General features: G+C 40.9%; 1 protein-coding gene across 5 annotated transcripts in view; it reads left to right on the top strand.

The window, feature by feature from the left end:
• Positions 1-23,501, top strand: part of ANK3 (ankyrin 3) — a 326,106-nt gene that overhangs the window by 111,727 nt on the left and 190,878 nt on the right. For all 5 annotated transcript variants that reach the window (XM_053663869.1, XM_053663868.1, XM_053663866.1 and 2 more), the window contains exons 6-7: positions 571-756; positions 2,602-2,700. In XM_053663869.1, the coding sequence (XP_053519844.1) occupies positions 571-756; positions 2,602-2,700 (285 nt within the window). The remainder of the gene's footprint in view (positions 1-570; positions 757-2,601; positions 2,701-23,501) is intronic.

The following is a 23,501-nucleotide window of genomic DNA, read 5'->3' as shown; positions in this document are numbered from 1 at the left end:
CTTTATGAAAACAATATCCTATATTTACATGGTAATATAGATTACTTTTCTCATAACATTAAATTACACTCTGAACTTTATGTTCTTACATGTAAACCAGTGATACCATTGGGGGTCCTTTGAAAAATGTGCCAGGATTTAACCTGAAATGTTATTGTTTTCATTGAGATTTTATTGTGGCGTGTGGCTTTTGTGTATTTTCAAAATTTGCCCAATTAATATCTGTCACTTTTTAACAGAAAGAAAACCCTATAAACTTATTGCAAATATTTTATTTTTTTCTGCTTTGATATATGTATATTTGAAAATGTCTTCTCATTTAAACAGGAGTGGGCCAAAGTAGGTTTACAGTTGTAATACAAATAAATAATAGTTAATAAATTATAGTACAAGAGTAAACTGTGTTTCACATACAACCATAAACCCACTTTTGCCAGCCTCATGTGTTTACTTACAAATGTTGGATTTAATAACCATAAACAAAAATTGGCACTCGGTCACCTTCTTTACTTGTTAATCAAAAAGCAAAAATGCATCGGAACCGATCTTGACCCATCCATTTATTCGCAGGATGGCTTCACACCATTGGCAGTAGCTTTGCAGCAAGGTCATGATCAAGTGGTTTCCCTCCTGCTAGAAAATGACACTAAAGGAAAAGTGCGTCTTCCAGCTCTTCACATCGCCGCCCGAAAAGACGACACGAAAGCTGCTGCCCTGCTGCTGCAGAACGACAACAACGCGGACGTGGAATCAAAGGTGAGGCACCGGGAGGTGAGCAGCCCGTCCTGCAGCCGTCACAGGTTCGGAACCCTTAAGGATGCTTGGGCTCCCTTTTGGCAAGCTTATGCCGACATTCCACTTCACTGGGAAGGACAGCAGTGTGAGTCCAAGCCAGCCAACCGAAGCATGGCCCCCCCCAGCCTGGAAAGCCAGGAAGTAACTGTGGATGCTGCCCTATGCATGCTAACAGGGAGGCCACCTCTGTGTTGATTGATATGAGCCAGATAGTCTCCTTCCTTCCAATATATTTGTAATGTGTTTAGCACTTCAGCTCAAACATCAGGGTGAAAAACTACAAAATGCTAACAGCAGTGTGTGCAAATCACCTTTGGGTTGCTATCTAGATGACAGGCAATGCACTGAGTGTTGACCAGCTGTGGCAAGCACGCCAGCAGCCAGAGTCCCAGCCCAAAATTCCCAGTGTCCTGACTACTGGAGAGACTCTGTGAAGGAATTGTGGCGTTCGGAGTAGGCCATTGTGTAGCCCTTCATTCAGTCTAGCTTTCTTTCCGTGCCTGTTGTCCCTGCATCGTAGCTTTCATCCTCTTCACTTAGCTGCTGTGAACTTTGTGCAGTCCATATCACCGAGAGTGAACTAACCGTTCATTTTTTCCTCCTCTTTGCTTCCAAATGTGTTAACCTAGATGGTGGTGAATAGAACAACAGAGGTACATATATATATATGTATATACATGTGTACATATAACCTATATCTGCATCATCATTTCCCATTCCTTAGTGCTGCGGCCTCATTTCTTTTCCTTCTTCTTTGCATTGCCTTCTGTAGGATAGATACCTGCTTTCTAACCCTCCCCCAAAGTAGCATGTGCCAGAGAAGATAGTAGTTTGATTACCAGGGCTTTCTGCAGCTAAACCAGGTCCTTGTAAGGAAGAATGAGGAATGCTTGAAACTTAAGGGTGTTGCCATAGAGGTGTGTGGAACGGAGAGTTCCAGCACGTTAGATGCTTATCAGCTCCACCTAAAGCTGCAGACAACCCTGTCATTCTACTCTCCTAGGACTGATTCTGTAGAGTTCTGCATGACACTTACCCTCCGTGGTGTCAGCAAAATCAGATTTCCCTCAGAACGGTACAGATATGATCCACCCTTCCACAAGAGTCAGTAAGATAGCTAGCATGGCTACAAAGCTTGCTAACAATTTAGAAATGCATCTAGTTCCTTTAAGGTTTCAATCTTTGGGGACTAAGTGAATCACTGCATGTTTTAGCATTTGTAAGGAAGTAAAATGACTTGGTACAAATAATCCAGAAAAAAATGTGTTATGGAATAGGCATTTGCTAATAAAGAGACCAACTTGTGGATTGATTCTTTGTAGAATGCAATCATCCGATTGTTGTGGGCCTCTTCCCCCAAATTGCTCTTATCGTTATAATTCGACCTTATATTGTATATATAAAGCTAACTGGATTTTGGCAAAGAGTATCAATGGACAATTCTATCATCAATAATAAAAGAGTTGGTACTAATTGAACTTTATATGAGCTCTAAAGATTGTTCTTGTCATTCCTATTTTAACATTTTGAAATGTTGGCTTCTGTATGTACTGTGTACTGGGTTACTAAAATCACTCAGTCTCCATCCTTGGTTCCTTCCTGGCTATTCCTCTGCCTGTGACTTTGCCGTTTATTTGCAACCCTATGAGCAATTGGCACTAACCGAAAGAAACCTAGTACAGAATGGAATGTGGTCCTCAGCATATTTTGCTTCCTCATTTTTTATTTGGGCAGGGTGCTGGTATTACCATGTCAAAGCAGGGGCCAGCGGGAATCAATCGAGTGTCTGCTGTGTTCTCTTTACAGAGTGGCTTCACTCCGCTCCACATAGCTGCTCACTATGGAAATATCAATGTAGCCACGTTGCTGTTGAACCGAGCGGCTGCCGTGGACTTCACTGCAAGGGTAAGAGCACTGCGATGTGACATGCCTTTAAAGTGTTTGAAATCATTCTTAACCTTCCTTTCCCAATATGAGAAGGAGCTTCAGACACACTGTCTTGCTTTTGATCAGATGTACCTGTTTCCGAGCAGGAAAAGTAAACCAAGAATGGGGGTGGGGAATGATACATATATATGTGGAGATGTAATTCAAGTAATAATGACTGGAAACCACAAACATTTCCCCAAGTCGAAATTTCTGAGACTATTAGAATTCGGTCAAGGGGCAGCCACCAGGACTCCAGATATCACGATCTTGACCTTACAGGTGGAAATGTGCTAGAATATCTGGATAAGGCCTGGACTCCAGTGCCCAAATAGTAGAAACCATCTTTTGCTTTTATCTTCTAGCCCGACAAACTTGCATAATGAGTAACAAGATTCTGTAAACTGAGTAAGCTCATATTCATGGAGAAAGGAATTAAGGTATTTTGTATCACTAGACAGCAATGTGGACATTTGACCAGAGTCATACTGCTCTGAATGGGAAAATCAGTTTGTGCTAGGCTCAGTCATCAGAAACATCATCTTCAGATGTAGGAGTGAAGAAGGAAACAGATTGGAGCAGTGGCTAAAGTATGGACTTGGGATTTAGTCTCCCTGGGTTCAAATTTTGGCTTCAACTTTTTTCTTTGTGTTCACCACTTTCCTCGTTTATGATAAAATAATATGAATTATGAAATTAAATAACAATATAAGAATATTATTGCTCCCCCCATTGGGTCACTATGAGAATTAAAAAGCATGTATGTAAAGCACTTGGCAGTGTCTGGCACACCATTATTTTTTAATATATTTTATGGATTATTGCTGTTGCAGTTGTCCCAATTTTCTCCCTTTGCCCCCCTCCACCCAGTACCTCAATTCCCACAGCAATCTCCCACCTTAGTTCATGTCCATGGGTCATGTGTAAGTTTTTTGGCTACTCCATTTCCTACACTGTTTTTAAACATCCCCTGTCTATTCTGTCCCTGCTAATTTGTTCTTCTTAATCCCTGCACCTTTTCCTCCATTCTCCCCCTTCTGCCTCCCAGCTGGTAAGCATCCAAATGATCTCCATATTTATAATTTGGAGTTTCATGTTCTGCTTGTTTGCTCAGTTTATTTTTTTAGATTCAGTTGTTGATAGTTGTGAATTTGTTGCCATTTTAATGTTCATAGTTTTTATCTTTTTCTTATATAATTTCCTTTCACATTTCATATAATAAGGGCTTGGTAATGATGAACTCCTATAACTTTACCTTATCTGGGAAGCACTTTATCTGCCCTTCAATTCCAAATGATAGCTTTGCTGGATAATCTAGGTTGTAGGTCCTTGCTTTTCATGACTTTGAATACTTCTTGCCAGTCCCTTCTAGCCTGCAAAGTTTCTTTTGAGAAATCAGCTGATAGTCTTATGCTAACTCCTTTGTAGGTAATTAATCTGCTTTTCTTTTGCTGCTTTTAGGATTCTCTCTTTATCTTTAACCTTTGGCATTTTAATTATGATGTATCTTGTTGTGTTCCTCTTTGGGTCCAGCTTGTTGGGAACTCTCTGTGCTTCCCAGACTTGTATATCTATTTCTTTCACTAAATTAGGGATGCTTTCTTTCATTATTTTTTCAAATAAGTTTTCAGTTTCTTGCTCTCTTCTCCATCTTGTACCCCTGTGATGCAAATGTTCATACACTTGAAGTTGTCCCAGAGTCTCCTTATACTGTCCTTGATTTTTTGGATTCTTTTTCTTTTTGTTGTTCCAATTGAATGTTTTTTCTTCCGTATGTTTCTAATCATTGATTTGCTTCTTAGCTTCATCCACTCTGCTGTTGATTCCCTGTAAATTTTTCTTTATTTTACTTAGTGCAACCTTCATTTTTGCCCGGATCTTTTTTTTATGCTGTCGAAGTACCCAGTGAGTTCCTTGAACATCCTTATAACCAGTGTTTTGAACTCTGCATCTGATAAATTGCTTATCTTCATTTTTAGTTCTTTTCCTGGAGTGTTTTCTGTTCTTTCATTGGGCCATGTTTCTTTGTCTCCTCGTTTTGGCAGCCTCCCTGTGTTTGTTTCTATGAATTAAGTAGAGCTGCTTTGACTCCCTGTCTTCGTAGCATGACCTGTTGCAGAACACACCCATAAATTGGATGGGGTGGATGGAGCCTTGGGTAATCACAGGGTGGGGCAACCTATGTGAACCAGGTTGATAGAGTCTCAGATATGGTGTCAGTGCTCTGTAGCTCTGTGTAGGGGAGGGCTCAGAAAAAGGACAGTGGTACTGTCTGGCCTCTGGAGTTTTATCTGGGAGGCCTGGCACTTGCCCTCATGGCAGACAGTTCAGTTTCTTCCCATGTGCCACTGGTGCCCTCCCAGCCACTGTCCCGGTGCTGGAGCCCAGAGGGAGTGAGTCTGCCTAAGTCCTAAGACCACTACAGGCCATTTAAGTGGAGATGCCTGAGAATCTCTCGGTTTCTTCCACTGCCCCAAACCCCACTGATTTTTACAGCCACAAGTTAAGGGAACTTAACCTTCCTGACACTGGAACCTGGGCTGGTTGGTCTGGTGTGGGCAGGGATCCCTCCCGGTTTTTATCTACCACATGTGGGTGTGGGACCGTCCATCCTGTGTCTCCTTGTCTCCACCCCTCCTACCCTTCTGGATTGATGTGACTTCTGTAATTCTTTGGTTGTTGGGTTTCCATACAGCTCGATTTTCTGGTGATTTGGGGTGATGATTGTTTTCCGATTTAGTTGTAATTTTTGCTGTGGTTGTGCAAGGAGGTGAGCTGGTTTACCTGTGCTCCATCTTGACCGGTGACATATCATTATTGTCAGCAGCAGCAGCAGCACTGATTTTGAACATAGCATTTGAAGGATTATTTTTGCTGAAAGTTCACTTATTAGAGGAGAAATTGGACTAGCTTACACAGGGATACAGGGAATAATACTGGTACTGACAGTAGCAGCAGCAGTAAAATCAGTACCATCTTTGAAGGAGTTACTGGGTGGCACATGCCAGGCTAGGCATTTTTGTTTTATTTATTCCTATATCCAGAAAAGTATTACTTAACCCTCTGTTACAAAGGAAGAAACCAAGACTTAGAGGTAAGAAGTAGCTCATCCAGGATGGCAGTTAGCAAGTTACAAAGGCAGGATTTCAGTCCAAAACACTTAACCGCTCTAGTATTTTGCCTCTCTTGGCTGACTTTAAGGGTTCATTTTTCTTTTTCTTCTTCTAATTCATTAGTACTATAAAAGTAATAAGAGCTCAGATTGCAGTAATATAGAAGCTATTTCCTACCGTATCGTCATCAGCTTGCTGAAAGCCTTCATGGGGCAAGTGACTCAGGAGCGCGGGTCAGCTCATGTCACTGCGGAGCTCTGTTCCTGCTGCTTTTATATTACATCCTTCCGATTCAGTGACAGGGCAGACCTGGGGCCTCGTGTGACATTTGGAAGGACAAAGTTAGTGCTTCTTCAAGTCAGGTATAAACCAGGCATGTCAGTAATTTAAATGGAAGTTCTTGACTCTCAGATGCATGGTTCTGGTTTTATGTCTGTAATTCACAGTATGATGAGAACCTAATTTAGCCACATCTTCTAATTAGGACATTTGGAAAATTCATGTCGGGGTGGCGGCTGAAGTTTGTCTTTGTGCCACTGTTCAGACATTTCCCGGTGCTACTGAAAAGAAAGAGATTGGGACAACGTTTAAGTGATTTAAGGAAGTGACTTACAGGATTTTCAGACTCCAAGCCATTCACATTAAAACAATGATGTGGTCATTGCAAGTGTTGCTGATTTAGTGACTAAATATCAGTGGAGACCTCAGACAAATGGTGTTAATTTTGCCTGAGTTACCACATAAGATTTAAAATAATCACATTGTGTTTTTGTTTAAGATATGTTAAAATTCAGACCTGCTGCTGGTTTGGGAAGCGTTCGCTCCAGTCATTTCTAATTAATGAGGCCTAATAGCAGCATTCTGAGCTGAAGGCTGTGGTAGAATTTGATTAGGACCTTATGGGCTGCCTGCGCTATGCTGCCCTCTGCAGTTGGTGATGGATGACTTGCATTTAGGTTGGAGAAGAACTGGTCTCCGTGAAGAACTTACATTGAGGCAACTGCTAGTTGCCTCAAGAAACCCATTTTGGCTCCAGATCTCTAGTAATTGTATCCCATGACAATTCAGCATCTATACTTTTGCACTACAGATGCCTCTCCTTTCCCAACTTCAGTGGAATGTTTCCAGATCACAGCCCTCAGTAATGTAACAGAAATATCAGGTGAAGAAATAAGATGCCCTGAACACAGATATTTTGATCTTACCTGGTCAGAACAGTGGAATCATTAGGCTACAGTTGCTAAGAACCAGCTGCAAATCATATCTACCAGTCATATGCTTCAGGAACCGGGTTTAGATAGAGGTACTGGTTACATGAGTAGAGATGAATTAAACACCAATAGCAGCCTTTGTCTTAGGGCTGTGCTTTCTGTTTCCTGGAGTTGACAGGTCATTGAAGAAGAGCAGATACCGTCCTGTAGTTCTTTGTGGATGGAGAGCATGACCTAGGAGTAAAGCTGCCTTCTGGGGAATTGGGGCAAGGCCGCCACTTCTGAAATCATTTCCTGCATGCAGTAGATAATCCATTTCCAAAGCAGATACAAGGAGAAATAAACACAGTGTCACTAAAGGGAAACCACAGTAAACGTATTGCTTTCTGCGCTACTTTGTAGGACTAACTAATTAATGCAGCAATAAAGTGGATCCTAGCCAGTGGAGAAAGTAGCAGTAACTGCTACCCCTGCGTAGCAGTTATGGTAACCGTTCAGTGCCACACTGACCTGTTTTATTACCACCTTTCCTTAGATTTGTATGATGATGTCAGTGTTGACTTTTGTATTGTAATCTTGCTATGTATAGGTAAGGTATCCTGTCTGACATCCTAAATGTTTCCTTCTGGATTAGCCGGGAAGACCCATTCATCCTCACGGGTCCGCTGCGTGGAGTTAATGGAGTAGCTGCTGAATGCTGCAATGCAGTGTCAGCATTCCTCCTCCTTGAATTGAGTGTGCTGAGACGGCGTTGTCACTGTCTGAATTTATGCATGACCCTTGCTCTCTTAGCAAATCATTCTAACTCTCCTGGGGAAAAGAAGGTAAACAAGGCACACCAGAGCTGCTACTGACTATCATTCCAGTAAGGAGCGTTTATGCACTGGAATAACCAAAAGCTAAATCGTATTATGTGGATGCCTGCAAAGTCCCTTTTACTGATTGAGGAAGACAGATTGATACTTTGCTGGCTAAGAGTTTTTTCATCAAATGTAATGGACCACCTAACAATCTTCACCCTTGTCATTGACTGGGGAACATCATCGAATTAAAAAATCCTTCTATTGATCTTGTTATTTAGTACTTTTTGTTTTGATCTCAAAAGATTAGGAATTTATGTGTTTGAGTGCTACACCTCCTTTGTTTCTAAAAGAACTTCAGGTAGTTTACAGGTGAAAATATAGAAAGTAGAACTTGTTAGAATGAAACCAAAGAAGTAAATGTTCCCAGCATTTATTTGTCACTAGTAAAAGTGAATGTTACCATCACTGGAATAAACCAGTGAATACAACTACAGAGTGAAGTTAGGTCTAAGGGCCTTTGATATACGTAATGGACCACCCACTAGACCATCATCCTATCGTTTTTATTTATTTATTTTGGGGCAAAGGAAATCTTAGTTACCCACAATTTTGTGTGTATGCAATAACTCAAATATGATTTTTATCATGTGACTTCTCTTAAGAACAGTGGTTACATAGGTGACAAACTCTTTAATCACTGCACCTCAAAATATTCAGTTCCCACCGAATCTCTACCTGTGCCTTGCTGAAAGAGGCAGCTGATGGAAATGGGCTTCCTGCGGTGACCTGAGAAAAAGCCATTTCAGAGACCCACAAAAGAGCTTGAGATCTGGTGTAAGATTTATCTGGGAAGCAAAACCAAAAGGATGCCAATCCAGTGTCCATTTCTGGAAAATCAGGGCTAGACCTCAAGTCAATATCCAGGGGTCCTCTGCCATGTCAAAGCTTGGTCTTGTTCAGCATCCAGCTAGTTTAGCTTGTGTTCCTGGCTGCAGTCTGTTGCTGTGCTGAGGTTTTTGGGCTCCCACCTGGAGTCTGCATGTGGAGGCCACATGGCCATCAGCCACGTGGCTGCTAAGAACCCCTGTGTATGAAGAGAGGATGCGTGGGTGCATGGGGCGAGTGCGGATCACAAGCAAGAGAGAGGAGAGCTCTTTGTTTCCCCTGTGGTTTAACCAGGAACTTTTTCAAAATAACCAGTTGGTTTTCCAAACTTACAAGTTTCTTATGGGTCCACCCTCTAGACATTGCTCCCAGGCTAGGCCGACAGGTCTCTATGGTCTAGCACCTCTCCCCTGCATCATTTTTTAAAATTTTGAAAAAGACTTTATTTATTTATCTTTAGAGGGGAAGGGAAGGAGAGAAGGAGAGAAACATCAATGTATGGTTGCCTCTTGCACGTCCCCTGCTGGGAACTGGCCTGCAACCCAGGCATGGGCCCTGACTGGGAATCAAACTGCGATCCTTTGGTTCTCAGGGCTGCACTCAATCCACTGAGCTACACCAGCCAGGGCCCCTTTGCACCATTTTGACTTCTGTTGTGCATGTGTCTACCTTCCCCTGTTCCCCAGTAATCTGGTATTGGAGGGGGGAAGGGAGAAGTATCAATTCCTTTGGAGCAAGATGTCATAGTACCCTAGTGTGTGAAAAGCTGTCACTTCCTGGTGAAGAAAACTGGTTCAGCATCCAATTTCTCTTCACTTTTTCCTGTTTATTAGTAACTAGCTAATTATGCCACTAACACAGGTAATTAACCTTATGATGCTTCAGTTGTGTGCAGTAGATCTTAGCATGTGCATCACAGATCAACAGCTGGTTAACAGGTCCATTGTACTGCTTTTCTCAAATATCAGATGTCTTGAATGAGGCTTTGGCAGGTGCTGGGCCACATTCAGAATTCAATTAAGCCCTGGCCAGTGTAGCTCAGTTGGTTGGAATGTCATCCCATAGACTGAAAGGTCTCAGGTTTGATTCCCAGTCAGGGCACATGCCTAGGTTGTGAGTTTGATTCAAGGTCAGGACACTTACAAAAGGCAACCCATCAAAGTTTCTCTCTCACATCAGTGTTTCTCACCCCCTCTCTCTAAAATCAATAAGCATATCTTCAGGTGAGAATTTAAATTTTTTTCAATTAAATCATACAAAAGTGTACTTAATAAATAGTCATTTAATTTTTGTTTAAGTGAGAGCAGTGTTTTTACATGGTGGAACTGTTAGCCTGTTGGTGGAAAACTAAAAATGTCAAACTCATTTTCTGCCCAAATATGAGACTACCACAGTTCAGCATATGCATGAGCAAAACAGTGTCCAGGGGTAGATAATACGTGGAGATTTCTTTCTAAAATTAAATTCAAACTAGCAAATGAGCCATTATGAGATAGACCAAGGGAAGAGGTTCAGACTTGAGTGGCCTACCGTCTTTACTCTCCTCATTTGTTTAGTCTCCAAAGCATCTCTTCCTTAATGCCCCAAAGCAAGACTAATCTAGGTTCTAATGCCGAAGGGACTTTCCCAAACTCTTAGGGACTGACACTGAGAGTTCAAAGCAGAAGGGCAAAGCTGATGGACTGGTGCAGGGCAACACTGTCCCCCAAGTCCAAAGGCTACAAGCCCTTCTTCAGGGTGTCTCTGGGTACCACCCCCCAGATCACCCAAAGGCCACAGTGTTGCCGAGGCAGTCACTCCCCGCCAGTGGAAACCCCTTTTATTCCGTCGCTCTTAGCTGGAGTCCAAGCCCCTTAACGTAGTTTCAGGGCCCAGTGGGAAACCCTGCTTCCTCTGCACCTGGACAGTCTTCACCCAGTACCCAACTAGTGGGTACTAACTTTCATTTAAATTTGTTTAATTAAAAATTCTGCTCCTCATTCTCCAGAGCCACATTACAGGTGCTCAGTGGTCACATGTGACTTGTGGCTACTCTATGAACACAGTATATGTGACAGTCCAATCGTCACTGAACATTCTGAACAAAGTGGATGCGCAAACAGCCTGAGGCCCTCCTTCCCTTCGGTGCCACCGATATCAGTGCAGGCAAATCATGCCCCAAGGAAGGTGGCCCTCTGAGTAGTTAGGCAAAGAAACTTCACTCCTGTTAGACTCGCCCCTTTTGGCTCCACAGCCAAAAAGGGCTGGGATTTTACCTTTCCCATAATGTAACCAAAAACACCACCATTACCACCAAAAGCAACAATAAAATGGACGTTCTCTTACAAACAGGAATAAAAATCACTACTGAGAACTATGAAATAGTAATTTCTCCCCAAAGTATGGTAGGGAGAATTCGGGAATATCAAAAATTGAGATAGATCTCGAGTGAGGACTCTAGTCACCAGAGACTGTGCCACACGGTTACATAACATCTGCGAGTTTGAGCTTTTCATCTGTGTGAAGGGTGCTAGTATCCCATTCCTCAAAGATGCCTTCTCTAACTCCCTAAAATACGTCGCTACCCCATCACTATGCTGTATGCCTTCATCACACCCTGTACTTCCACTCTAATCTTAAGCATTACATCAGTTTTATTTATGTGGGGGTTTTTGCCTGACACATTCTATTTGTCTTTGAAGCCCTTTGGAGGCCAAGATCCTTAGTCACCCTCTGTCTCCAGTTTCCCACCTGGTCAATGTCCTCTTCCCAAGCTCACCTTCCTCCCGACTCTGTGATAATGGCTTTATTGAACACAAACTTCAGTTTTCCAATGAAGAGCTCAACGGCAGAGACCATGTTTCTTTCCACTTAGATTTTTGTGAGGGGAAAGGTGGGCATTTTTTTCCCATAGAACCATTCTCTGCTGGACTACATAGAAAGGCATGACCTTTGTTTTTGCTGCCTGTCAGGCCTTGATCTGCCTTTCACGAAATAGTGCCTTGGACATACTAACAGAGCCGCTGGAATTTTCCACTGCATTCCGTTCAGCCAGAGGGCTCCAGATGCAAACATCAAGGACACTGATTGCTACATAAGTGCTCAGTAGATGTGCATTTTCTTCCGCAGGTGGAATTTACAGTAATAATGATGTAAAGTAGTTATAATTTGAGTATTATAAATTCCCAAATTTATAATACTCAAATATTATATATTTGAGACCCCCCAAACAGAGTTTATTTATAAAAAATTGTGTATTCTTACATGTTGAAACTTCAGTCACCTTAAAATTACCCTCCATTTGATGCAATACACAAATCAAAATGTTTTTTCCACTGCTCAGAAAAGTTTTTGAATTCATCAATTTTGCTGCCTTTCAGTGCTTCTGCTGGCTCTTGTCTCACCTCTTCCCCATCAGGCAGAACATTCCCCTTGAGGACTTTGTTCATCTAGGGAAACAAAAAAATCACTCAGGGCAAGATCAGGTGAATAGGGAGGGTGGGGCAACGGGGTCATGCCGTTTTTGGTCAAAAGCTGCTGAACACTCAGCGCTGTGTGGGCAGGTGCTCTTGTAAATCACCCATCATGAAATGGACAAATGCACTGAAAAAAGTCTGCAGAAAAATTCACCGAAGCCAGCCGAATGCAGCCTTGCACACCACCAGCTGGTGCCCTGATGCAGGTGGGTTCCTAGAACACTCACCTAGTGGGGGAAGCCTGTATTTACAAGGGTCCCACCCTCCTAAAGACAGTTCCATGGTTTTTTTTTTTGGGGGGGGGACCTGCCCTCATATTTACTAAGTTGCAGCTTCTTCCTTAGGCATTTTGTATTGCCTCAACAATCTTATGACTGAAGCAGAGGTGTAGTGAAATATACCTTCCATAATGTGTTCTTCCCTTATCTGCAAGACTTTGAATTCCTCAAGGATGGGCCTGTATATATTATTACATACTTTGGATTCCCAGCACCTAGCACTGGGAATTCAAGAATAAATGAAGAAATAACATCCGGTCTTCCTTATCCACTACACCTGGGCACCCAGCACCTATTTAAACCTGCTTTCCTTAGGCCCTGGTCCTCTTAGCCTATCAGAATTTCAGGGTGAACATTACCTGGCATTAGGGAACTGCTTCCCAGACTGATGTCACTAAGGGAGAGGGGAAATCCACAGGATTCTAACACAGGAATGTTAGATCAGGGCCCCAAACCCATGTATTGAATGTCAGATGCCAAGGGGCTTGTTAGGGCACTGGGAGACTTGTTTTGCACAGTGTACATGACCCCGCCTAGACACATGTACAAGGCAAACCTAAGACAAAGAGCCAGTTACCAAGGGCTGCAGACAGTCTTTAATCACTTCAGGATGTTTTAAGTAGGGCTTCTGATATGGGCTCTCCAGACTGGGTCAAGGCCACCAGAGGGTGCTGGGAAGGACGTCAGCCACAGAGGAGCGGTTCTCTTCCGAATGAGTGTGGCTGAGCTCTGTAAAGCTTTGATGAGGGTGCAGGCCCTCCAGAGACTCGACTTAACTTTGTATGGTGGTAACACCATGAGTATATTTTTAAATGTTTTCTCCTCATTATATAATTCATCTTTAAATAAAATGCAATAAAGCAAAAGAAAGAAAACAAAAAACACCCATAACAGTCCTATTATATTCTCTTTAACATTTTGATACCTGTCCTTAAAAAGACCAAAATACACACAGAAATATACTCATTGTAATTGACACAAATTTTCAAATATATGTTTATCTCCTTGTATAAGGCTTAACAGCATTAAAGATAAAGACAGTCTTTAAAATGGGTTATATAATCCTCCTTCAGAATGAAAAAAGGCATTTGAGAGCCTTAGCAAAGGAATGTGAGTTATGGGAAAGTAGCTAAAAGGCTACTGCATTAACCATATTCTTGTTGCCATAGTAATAGTAACATCTCAGGAGGAACAAACCAGAAGTGGAGGGCAGAAGGGTGGGGGATATACCTTTTATAGAGAACTTGCTCTAAGCTTGCCATGCACTCTCATTCCTGCCTTTTGCATTTCATTCCCTGAATGCTAGATTGAAGAAGAAAATCTTATATAATGTTAAAGGGATATTGTCATCCTAAACCTATAAGCACATTTAAACTCACGAGCACCTGGCTGTGTGTTAGGGGATCTTTGTTGGCCTCACCTGAAGAGGTGAAGTGTCTAAGTCATGGCAGCATGGAGTGAGGGGAGGAACCCTCAGACACATGCTGGACCCCGGCTCTTGACCTGCTGTATCATCAGTCACTGATGAGGTCCAGGGCAAGTTCCTTTATCATGTGGCCTGCAGCTTTTCTACCAGTGGGAGGAAAGAGATCTCAGTCACCACAAGCCCCTCCCCTCTGCCCAGCTGTCTTGTCTGACAGCAGTGGAGGGGCCTTAGGCTTCCCTTCCACAGCAGAGAGTAGGGTAGCACCGTGTAACAGTAAACAGCATCACAGCCAGACTGCTGGAGTCCCACCTGGCCCTGCGGCTCACTTTGTGTGCTATTTAATGCTTCAGCATTATCACCCATAAAATTGGCCCAGTAATAAGACTTAGTGCATAATCGTTGTGACGACTCAATAAAATAACCTACATAAATTGCTTTGTACAGTGCTTGACCCATAACACATGGGCAAGGGCCATAACCATGTGTGTGGTAGTTGTTACTACTTTCATACCAGAAGGGACCCATCATTATACGACACATTCACCTATAAAGCGTGACATGTCAAGCAGGTGGCAGCATAGCAGCTCTCTAGAGTAGTTCTGGAACTAGTCATAAATGCTGCTTCCCAGAATGTTGCAGTTACGTTGTTTGCAGTAATGTTTGTCAACACTAGCAGGTCAGCCTTCGAGAAGCCATTAATGTGGCATTGTTTGAGACAGTAAGAATGCCAGTAAAGAAATCATAAAAATTGGAAGGTGCATATTTCTCTCTGCTTCACTTTTCCTCCTTCAGTATGTGCTCAGCTTCCTGCGGGGCTGCTTTAGAACAATTGCTCCAAGGACCTTTCTAAATGGCCCGACTCAATCCTGTTTTGAAATCCTGTTAAGTTATGTTCTATTAAGGCAGGACTTGGCAGAGCTCACTTTCTTCATATGCATTTTGAAAGAGAATTATTCCTTAGTTGTAGAATTTTCATTTCCTCCAGTGAGTGTGGATAGCAGCCGCGGACACTGAGGCCCTCTGCTAAGGGCCACTGTCCACACTCACTGTTGTCAGAAGATGTGTTTGGGTCAGTTCAGATGCAACCTGGTCTCCCCCTGAGTGCAGCAAGTTCTTTCATGAGAAAATCTTGCTCTTCTTCCTCTGATGGTTTGAAGACTGTGCAGGAAGGGAGAAGGGGCACCTAGAGGGAAGAGGTTAGGATGTTGCAGAAGCAAAAGTTTGCAAAGGAGTAAACTTGGGACACATGCCTGGTCATTGACTGTCCTGAATCAAAGCAGGAGGTTCCAGGAAAACAAGTTCAGTTAGCACAGTTGAAAAAAATTGAAAAGCTAAACTGATGGAAATTGAGGGGTTAGAATCAACTCCAAGGAATGGAGAGTGAAGCCACTTGCACAAGTGAACTGGGACTGGACGTGAATGGGGAGTCCAACCCTGGCACTGGACTGAGGGCATTGGCCCAGATTTTGCAGGTGGGAGAGAGTCATGGAGGGCTTTCTTCCTCTTCTGAGATATAACTGGCACCTAGTATTCTGTCACTTGGAGGTGTACAATGTGTTGGTTTGATATATTCATATATTGCAATATGATTCCTACAATACTGTCAGCTACCACTATCACATCACTCAATTATCTTTTTTTCAGTAGAGAACAGTTAAGATCTAGTCCCTTAGCAACTTGAAGTTTATAATACAGTATTGTTGATAGTAATCACTTTGCTGTGCATGAGATCTCCAAACATGTTTATCTACTAGTTGCAAATTTGTAGCCTGAAACAACATCCCCCAATTCCCCCAGCGCCCAGTGACCACCATTCTGTTCTCTGTGTTCACAAGTCATCACAGGTCTGTAGATGGAGGAGTGGGTTGATGGCGGCAGTGTTTGTGGTGCCTGATGATGTGCACATGCGGAAAAATGAGGAGGCTTGGCTGCAAGCTGGGCAGACTCCAATTAACAGGGGAAAGGACCGCAGATGAGGGAGAAGCGTGTCTGACTCTGGTGTGATGCTCCCCGCTCAGAGGTGACTTCTCAGGAGTCCTACCACTTCCACTGATTCTCTGCAGTAGAAGGGGGAGCACTGCTCTCCTTAGAATAATGATGCAAATGACAGAGTCCCAACCAGAGGGCCACCGATTCCCTCGCTGCATCATGCTGGATTGAACATCTCTTTACAGCCAGGAGATAGAGAGGTGGGATATCCCACGATTTGGGAGGTTGCAGAAGTTCATGCTGAGTCTGGAGTGGCTCCCCAGAGGCATTGAGCTTCCCCCAGTGATGTGACTCTTAAGAGCAGTTGGACTAGAAGACCCTGAGGCTCCTTTCAGCCCTTATTACTGAGACCTTGAACTATGAGGTGGGAAAAAACACAAAATTCAAACAGAAGTAATACCTTTTATTTATAACTAGGTACTAGGTGCTGTAGTCAGTTTTCTATAATTTCATTTATTCTTCGCAGTAATCTTGCGAGGTGTATGATTTCTATTTTACACTAGGAAGCAAGAAGTTAAACAACTTGTATAAAGCCACACAGCTTTAAGGTGGCAGAGCTTTAGCTAAGAAGTGGCAAAGTAAATAATGCAAAATAAAACAATGACAACAATAAAGTGAAGTAAACTACATTCGACTGTTCAATTCATACTATGGTCATCGGAGGCAATGTGTACTGAGCTTTGGACTTAATCCAGGGTCATCCCAGGAAAACCAGAACTGACAGCAGCTGTCAGTCGTTGGGGCCTTGTACCAGCTGTCGATTGTTCTCTGCCTGTGCCAGAACTGCAAAATGAATTAAAGATGCTTCTCAGAAGATCTTAAAGGGGATTTTCTTACTTACTAAGAAATCCCATTACACATTTAAGAACATTTTAATTGAAAGATTAACAAACCTAAACAACTGACAAATGACTAAATACACTCTAAAATATGCATTCCCATTTTCACTATGTTCTATTTATTACGTCTATACGGTCTACATTTTGCACCTCTAATCACATTTTAGAATGGACTGTTAATATTTAGAAACTTAGTGACCTTATGACAGAAGGGTTTGATATACATTTCTCTGGTAAGAAAGACAAAGCAGGCTCATCTCTGGAAAGCAAGTTTCTCTGAGTTTGAAAATTAAATCCATTTTCCTGTAGCCTCCAAGACCGAGCCTTGCGCCCAGTTTTCCCCAGCTGGCCAGCAGCCTCCCAAACCCTAGGTTTGGATTCAGTTCATTCAGGGTGGGCCTTGCAATCTGTGTTTCCACCAAGTTCCTCGGCTGCTTCCTCAGGCCTCACTAAAATGCACTGGTTGAGGCCATGCTATGAAGATCTTTTTCTACATAAATTGTCTGTAGTTGAACCATAGAAATCCTGACACTCACTCAGTTGTAACAGTTATCGTTATGTTTATAACCCCTTCATAATATAACCTTGAATTTACATCATATTTAAAGCTTACAAAATACTTTTGCATCAGTTGAGACTCACAAGAATAGACGTTTTTACAGATGAGCAGACAGATCCTAAGACGTTGTCTGTCCCAGATCCTGCTGAGAGTTAAATGGAACAACAGGAGTTTGCATCCAGATCTTCAAACTCGGTTGACTGTGCCTCAGTGCACAACCATCACCCGATGGCAGCAGTGCCCGATGGACACGGAGGGTGGGGTGTCAGCCACTGGGTGCTGGGGTCTTCGGGGCCCTGGAAGAGCAGCCTTGTCTCCTTAGAAGAGGGGTGCTGCACACAGACAAGGCAGTTTGCATTAGACCGACTTTGCGTGCTTCTAAACCATCTTTAGAAACTTCAAGGACATTTGTTGAAACATTTTGACATGTTTGAAACTTCAGCAAGAGTTTAATTTATCCTAAGACCAAGTGAGGGCAGGATACCTGAGAAACCAATAGTTTCACGTTAAGTGACATCTCAAAAGCCTACAGGAGTGATTTACTTTTTGGAGGGGAAAGAAAAATATTCAACTCAGATAAGAATTTAGTTCCCGATGTATCAGAAATGCTATGGGTGTATAGAAAATGTATTGTTGTAATGCCCCTTATTATTTTCGTTTTTAATAATTTTTAAAGTGTTTTAAAAAGGGAGTAGATATTTTTAATATATTTTCAGAAATATTACAGAAAATCTAATATTTTATTAGCTCATTTTAAATAAACATTTCAAACAACTTTTTGCAAAGTATAGAAAGCAATTGATTACTTTATATCTGTATTTTAATACCCCTTTTAGCTTAATTATTATATGTCTCTAACTCAGATATGTCTAGCTAGGAGGGACTTTCTTTGCTATAACAGACAACAGGCTACTTTTGAATCATCAATAGTGACAGCTTTAAAGAAATGTGAAAGCCATCAGCTTTTCTTGTTTAAAATGACAGAGTTGAACTAGCCACTCTTTTAGATACTGAATATCTTTATCAGGTTTAAGATACGCTATTTCCTTTTGGTTGGAAATTGTTCAGCATTTTCAGTCTAGAGATTGTGCTTCCTGAGAACTAGAGCTAATGGTTGCCCAAATTAAGCTGAGACGTATATTCTGTATGTATCTTCTCCTGTGTGAGCCTGTGGAAAGAGCCAGCACAGCTTTTAGACCCAGATAACTTAGGTTCAGATTCCAGCATGGGCATTTTCCAGCCACATGACCTGTGGCCCTGTCCAGTTTCACTTCGCTCAACTCTGAATTTGAGTGGTAGCATCTGTTTCCTGGCTTGTTGTGGTGATTTAGTGAGATGATACAAGTCACATAAGATGTGTACAAAGAAAGAGTTTAATAAATGGTAGGATTGGTTTTTAATTTTAATTACATCTAGTCTCTTGTGAAATGAAGAACTTAATTGGTCTAAATGAGTAAGTTTCAGGGTTTGGGTTTTTTTGTAGCAAAATTATTTTTTCTGAAAAGAAATTCTTGCAGAATTTTTGAAAAATTCTTAAAAAAGGCATTTATTATTTCAATCTTCAATGACCAGAAATTACTCATTGTTTATGGAATTATGGAAATCTTGGAATGTATACTAAAAATATTTGAAAAGCATATATTGAATACCCACTAGATTTGTCACTATCAAAAATGAGGAAAGAACAGTTGTTGGTGAGGATTTGGAGAAACTGAAACCCTTGTGTTCTGTTTGTAGAAACGAGAAATAGTACAACCACTATGGAAAAGAGTGTGGAGGTTACTCAAAAGGCTAAAGGTAGAATTACCATATGATCTTGCAGTTCTACTTCTGGGTGTATATACAAAGAATCATTGAAAGTAGTGCCTCAGAGAAATATTTATAAACCCACATTCATGGCAGCATTCTTCACGATAGACAAAAGGTGGAAGCAACCCAAGTGGCCCTTGACAGGTGAGGGAGGAATCAAAATGGTGTGCATACATACAATGAAATATTATTCAACCTTAAGAAGGTAGGAAATTCTGACACATGCCCTAATATGAATAAACCTTGAAGACATAATGCTGAGTAAATGAAGCTATTCACAAAAACACAAACACCCTGTGATTCCATTTACAGGAAGTACCAAGAGGAGTAAAAAAAAAAATAGAGATAGAGAGTAGAATGGTGGCTGTCACAGCCTGGGGAAGACTGGGATGGGTAGTTGTTTAATGAGTATAGCGTTTCAGTACTGCAAGGTGAAGAGTTCTGGAGGTTGGTTACACATCAGTGGGAATGTATTTAACACTTAATTGTTTTACTCAAAAATCATTAAGGTGGAAGTTGTATATGTATTTTATTACAAACTTTTTTTCAATGTAAAGAATATATTGACAACCATTGGACAAGATATCTCCAGAAATCGGTGTGGCAGGAACACCCAGTGGTGCTTAGGTGAAGGAGGAGTTTGTAATTGAGGGAAGGGGCCCCAGACCAGTTTCAGTTCCAGTTTCCCTGTCCGCTGGTGACAGTGGCATTGTGCGTGCAGCTAAGGTTATGTTGGGGGGGGAAGATGAGAGAGTAGAGGAGGTCAGAAATCATTGCATGTACAAGAGGCTACTGACCGATGTTTTTCACACTGATGTTTCTCTTCCTGTTTTTCCCCCTCTTTTCCCTCTCTCTTAAAATAAAGGTTGAAAGATAAAAGACTTTGAGTGCTATCATCCACCTAGTGATCTTTCGCTTGGCAATAACCTCCCCAGACATTTTAACAGAAAAGATGAGAGAGTAGAAGAGATCAGAAATCCACTGCCCTTTATCTATTTAAACAGAACAAAAAGTTGGCCATTTATTATAAGTAAGATAAGGGTGGCCCGGAATGGGCTTTGTGAGAATGCAGAAATGATCTTGCTTTAGTGATTATTTCATAAAGGAACTTGGCTACCATCTCAGCTGGGTTTAAAAAAAAAAAAAGGGAAGAGGGAAGAAATAGGCAAGCAATTTCACCACTTTCCAGCAGAGGCAGTCGTTTTTCCCAAGTGCTTGTATTTAAAAGTATGGCACACGTTTCTCTCATGTACTATCATATGTATCATGTTATATACCACATGTTGCATCAGCCACAGCTCTGTCTCTTCTTCCCCCTCCTCTCTGTCACTGTTTGCCCAGCCGTGGGACATCTGAAGTTTTCACAGACTGCGCTGTGCTGGGCTGACACTGCTCTGACACCTGTTGCATTCATCCTAAGAACTGCCAACTGCAACAATACCCTGTTAGAACTCACCGATTATTTCAGGTCAAATAGGAGAATAGCACAGAAGAACATGGACAAGCAGGTGGGGGTGGAGAGAGCCCAGAAGTGTAGTGAGGACACAGATCGTGCTCATGTCTGGGGACACAGCAGTGATCCACATTGTTTTAAGTACTTCATTAGGTCATTGCTCTGGAAATTGGAGAGAATTAAACCTGTTGAGTGCTTTGATTTTGTTTGGTCAAAATTCTGAATACCCAACTCATGTTAATGTTTCATACAATATTTTTAGGGCCAATTTGTCTTGATGTTGTTTGGAAAATGTATGTATATATATGATTTTTTTGTCTTTATCCACCATCTTCATAAAAAGGGTTGAGAAGAAGTAAACACTAGAGAAGAAAGGGATTGGTTAATCAGATTCACACTTTAAGAATTTTTTGGAGTAAATAATTAAATTGAATAGTTTAATGAAAAAGTTAAATGAAATAAGTGGCTATTGTGCTAGAGATAATAGTTGTTTTTTAATTACAGCTGATGTACAAAATTTTATTAGTTTCAGGTGTACACCCCCATGATAGGATATTTATATAACTCACAAAGTAATTACTCTGGTAAATCTAGTACCCCTTTGACATCATTTATAGTTACAATATTATTGACTATATTCTCTATGCGGTACTTTACATCCCCATGACTGTTCTGCAACTACCAATTTGTACTTTGTAATCCCTTTACCTTCTCCACCCACTCTCCCAACCCTCCTCCCATCTGGCAACTTTCAAAATATTCTCTGTATCTATGAGTCTGTTTCTGTTCTCCTTTTCTGTTTATTCTGTTTTTTAGGTTCCACATACTAAGTGAAATCATCTGCCATTTTTCTTTCTTTGTCTGACTTGAAAACGGTGATTTTTAACTAAACCTAAAGAGCTTAGTGACATGGAAAGGGCAACATTTGAGAACTGGGAACCCCAGGGTCTTGGCCAGGCTTCAAGCTCTGTGACTCCAGGCTATCACTTAACCTCTCCAGTCGCTTCCTTACCTATAAAATGGGAAATTAGACTGAATGAATTCAGAGGTCCTCACCAGTGAAAAAACAAAAACTTCCAAAATGCTAATGTACTACATTACACTGGATGTTTACATCTTCCATACGAGAAAAAATATTGCATGTAAAGCTAACATACAAACTAGAGCCCTGTTTACTTTTGTTTTCACTAAATTCAGGTTAGTTTCAAAACTCCAGGCTTTTTGTTTTTATTCAAGTTTTAATTCAGCTTTCTTCATAGATAGAAAGGTCTTTAGTTGTACTTTATTTTCTACATTAATGGAAAAAAAACTAGTGAAATATATTTACCTTCAAGATATCTCCAGACTTAAAAGCTTCCTTAAAAGTTCAAATATTCGGAAAGTTAATAGGTAGGTTAAACCTTTCCATGGCCATGCTAATGTTGGGAACTCAGATGGAGGTCATGGACTGCAAATTAGGCAAAAATAACAAAGAAATGCAATCTGGTTTTCACCATACATTGTACAAATGTACACAAATTCTTAGAAAAGCATGAAGAAGTAAAAAATCACCTGTAATCTTCATCAAGAGATAAATCATTAACATTTGTGTCAATATTTATCTTTATAGCCTTTTAGAATGTATCTATACATAAACTTATGTTCAAAAAATGAGAGCGTGTTTTTCATGTTCTTTTATATCCTACTTCATACTTACTATATCATGCTTCCTATGTTACTCAGTTATAACAGTCTACCTTCTGATGTTGCATCACGTTACCTAGTATGAGAACCTGAGAACAGGATAGTTCTAATTCTTCTCTATCATCTGTGTGCACTTGGCATCTTACATTTTATTTTGCACATATTATAAACTCTACAATTTATTGTTAATGTTTTTGCTTTAGGCAATCAATTAGCTTTAATATTTACCTTCATTTTTTTAATATTTCTTTGTATAGATCTCAGTATCTGTCTTCTATCATATTTCAACTGCCTAGAGAACTTCCTTTAACCTTTTTTTTATATTGCATGTCTGCTACTGATGAATTGTATTAGCTTTTGTTTATCTTTAAAAGTTCTTCTTGTTTTTTTTAAAGATGTTTTTACTGAGAATAGAATTCTTCTTTGAGTTCCATTTGTTTTCAGTATGTAAAGATATCACTTTTTTTTTAGGATTGCGTAATTTCTCATGAGCAGTCTCCTGTAATAAGAGTCTTTTTACAAGACTCTTATTCTCTATGAGAAATATGTCCTTTTTCCTTTGGCTACCAAGATTTTTTTTCTTATCTGTCATTTTGAGCAATTTGGCTGACATATTTAGTTGTGGAGTTTGTTTGTTGTTTATTTTGATTGTTGTCCTTTGAGTTTCTTGATTATGTGGGTTGATGTACTTCATTCTTCTGAGGTCATTTTTGACCACTATTGCTTCACATATTTCTTTTGCTCCATTCTCTCTTTCTTCTCCTTATATGATTCTAATCATCTATGTTATATTGTCCTATGGCTCCTGGACTCTCTTTTCTTTCTTTCCTACTCTTTCTTTTTCTCTTTATTTCATACGGACTATTTTTTGACATGTCTTTTAGTTCACCGATTCTTTCCTCAGCTATGTTCAGTCAGCTGATGAGCCAAAGGAATTCATTTCTGATATTGTGGCTTTTCTTACTAAGTGTTTCCACTTGACTCTTTTCCTAACTTTTTAAAAATCCTCACCCAAAGATATGTTTATAGATTTTAGAGAGATAGGAAGAAGTGGGGAGAGAGAGAAGTGAAGAGAAATACTGATCAGTTGCCTCTTGTACGCATGCCAACCAAGGATCAAACCTGCACCCTTTTTGGTGTACAGGATAATGCTCCAACCAACTGAACCACCAGCCAGGGCTCTTTCCCTAAGTTTTGATTCATGTTGTTCCTCTGTCCCACTAGCTAGAATACTGAGTATTATGTGCAGAACAGGAGAAAACGAGGTAAATAGTGTC

The sequence above is a fragment of the Artibeus jamaicensis genome, unplaced genomic scaffold, assembly GCF_021234435.1.
Source record: "Artibeus jamaicensis isolate MK-2021 breed Jamaican fruit bat unplaced genomic scaffold, CSHL_Jam_final contig_332, whole genome shotgun sequence".
NCBI classification, from domain to species: Eukaryota; Metazoa; Chordata; class Mammalia; order Chiroptera; family Phyllostomidae; genus Artibeus; species Artibeus jamaicensis.
This window is presented reverse-complemented; position numbering and strand designations above follow the sequence as displayed.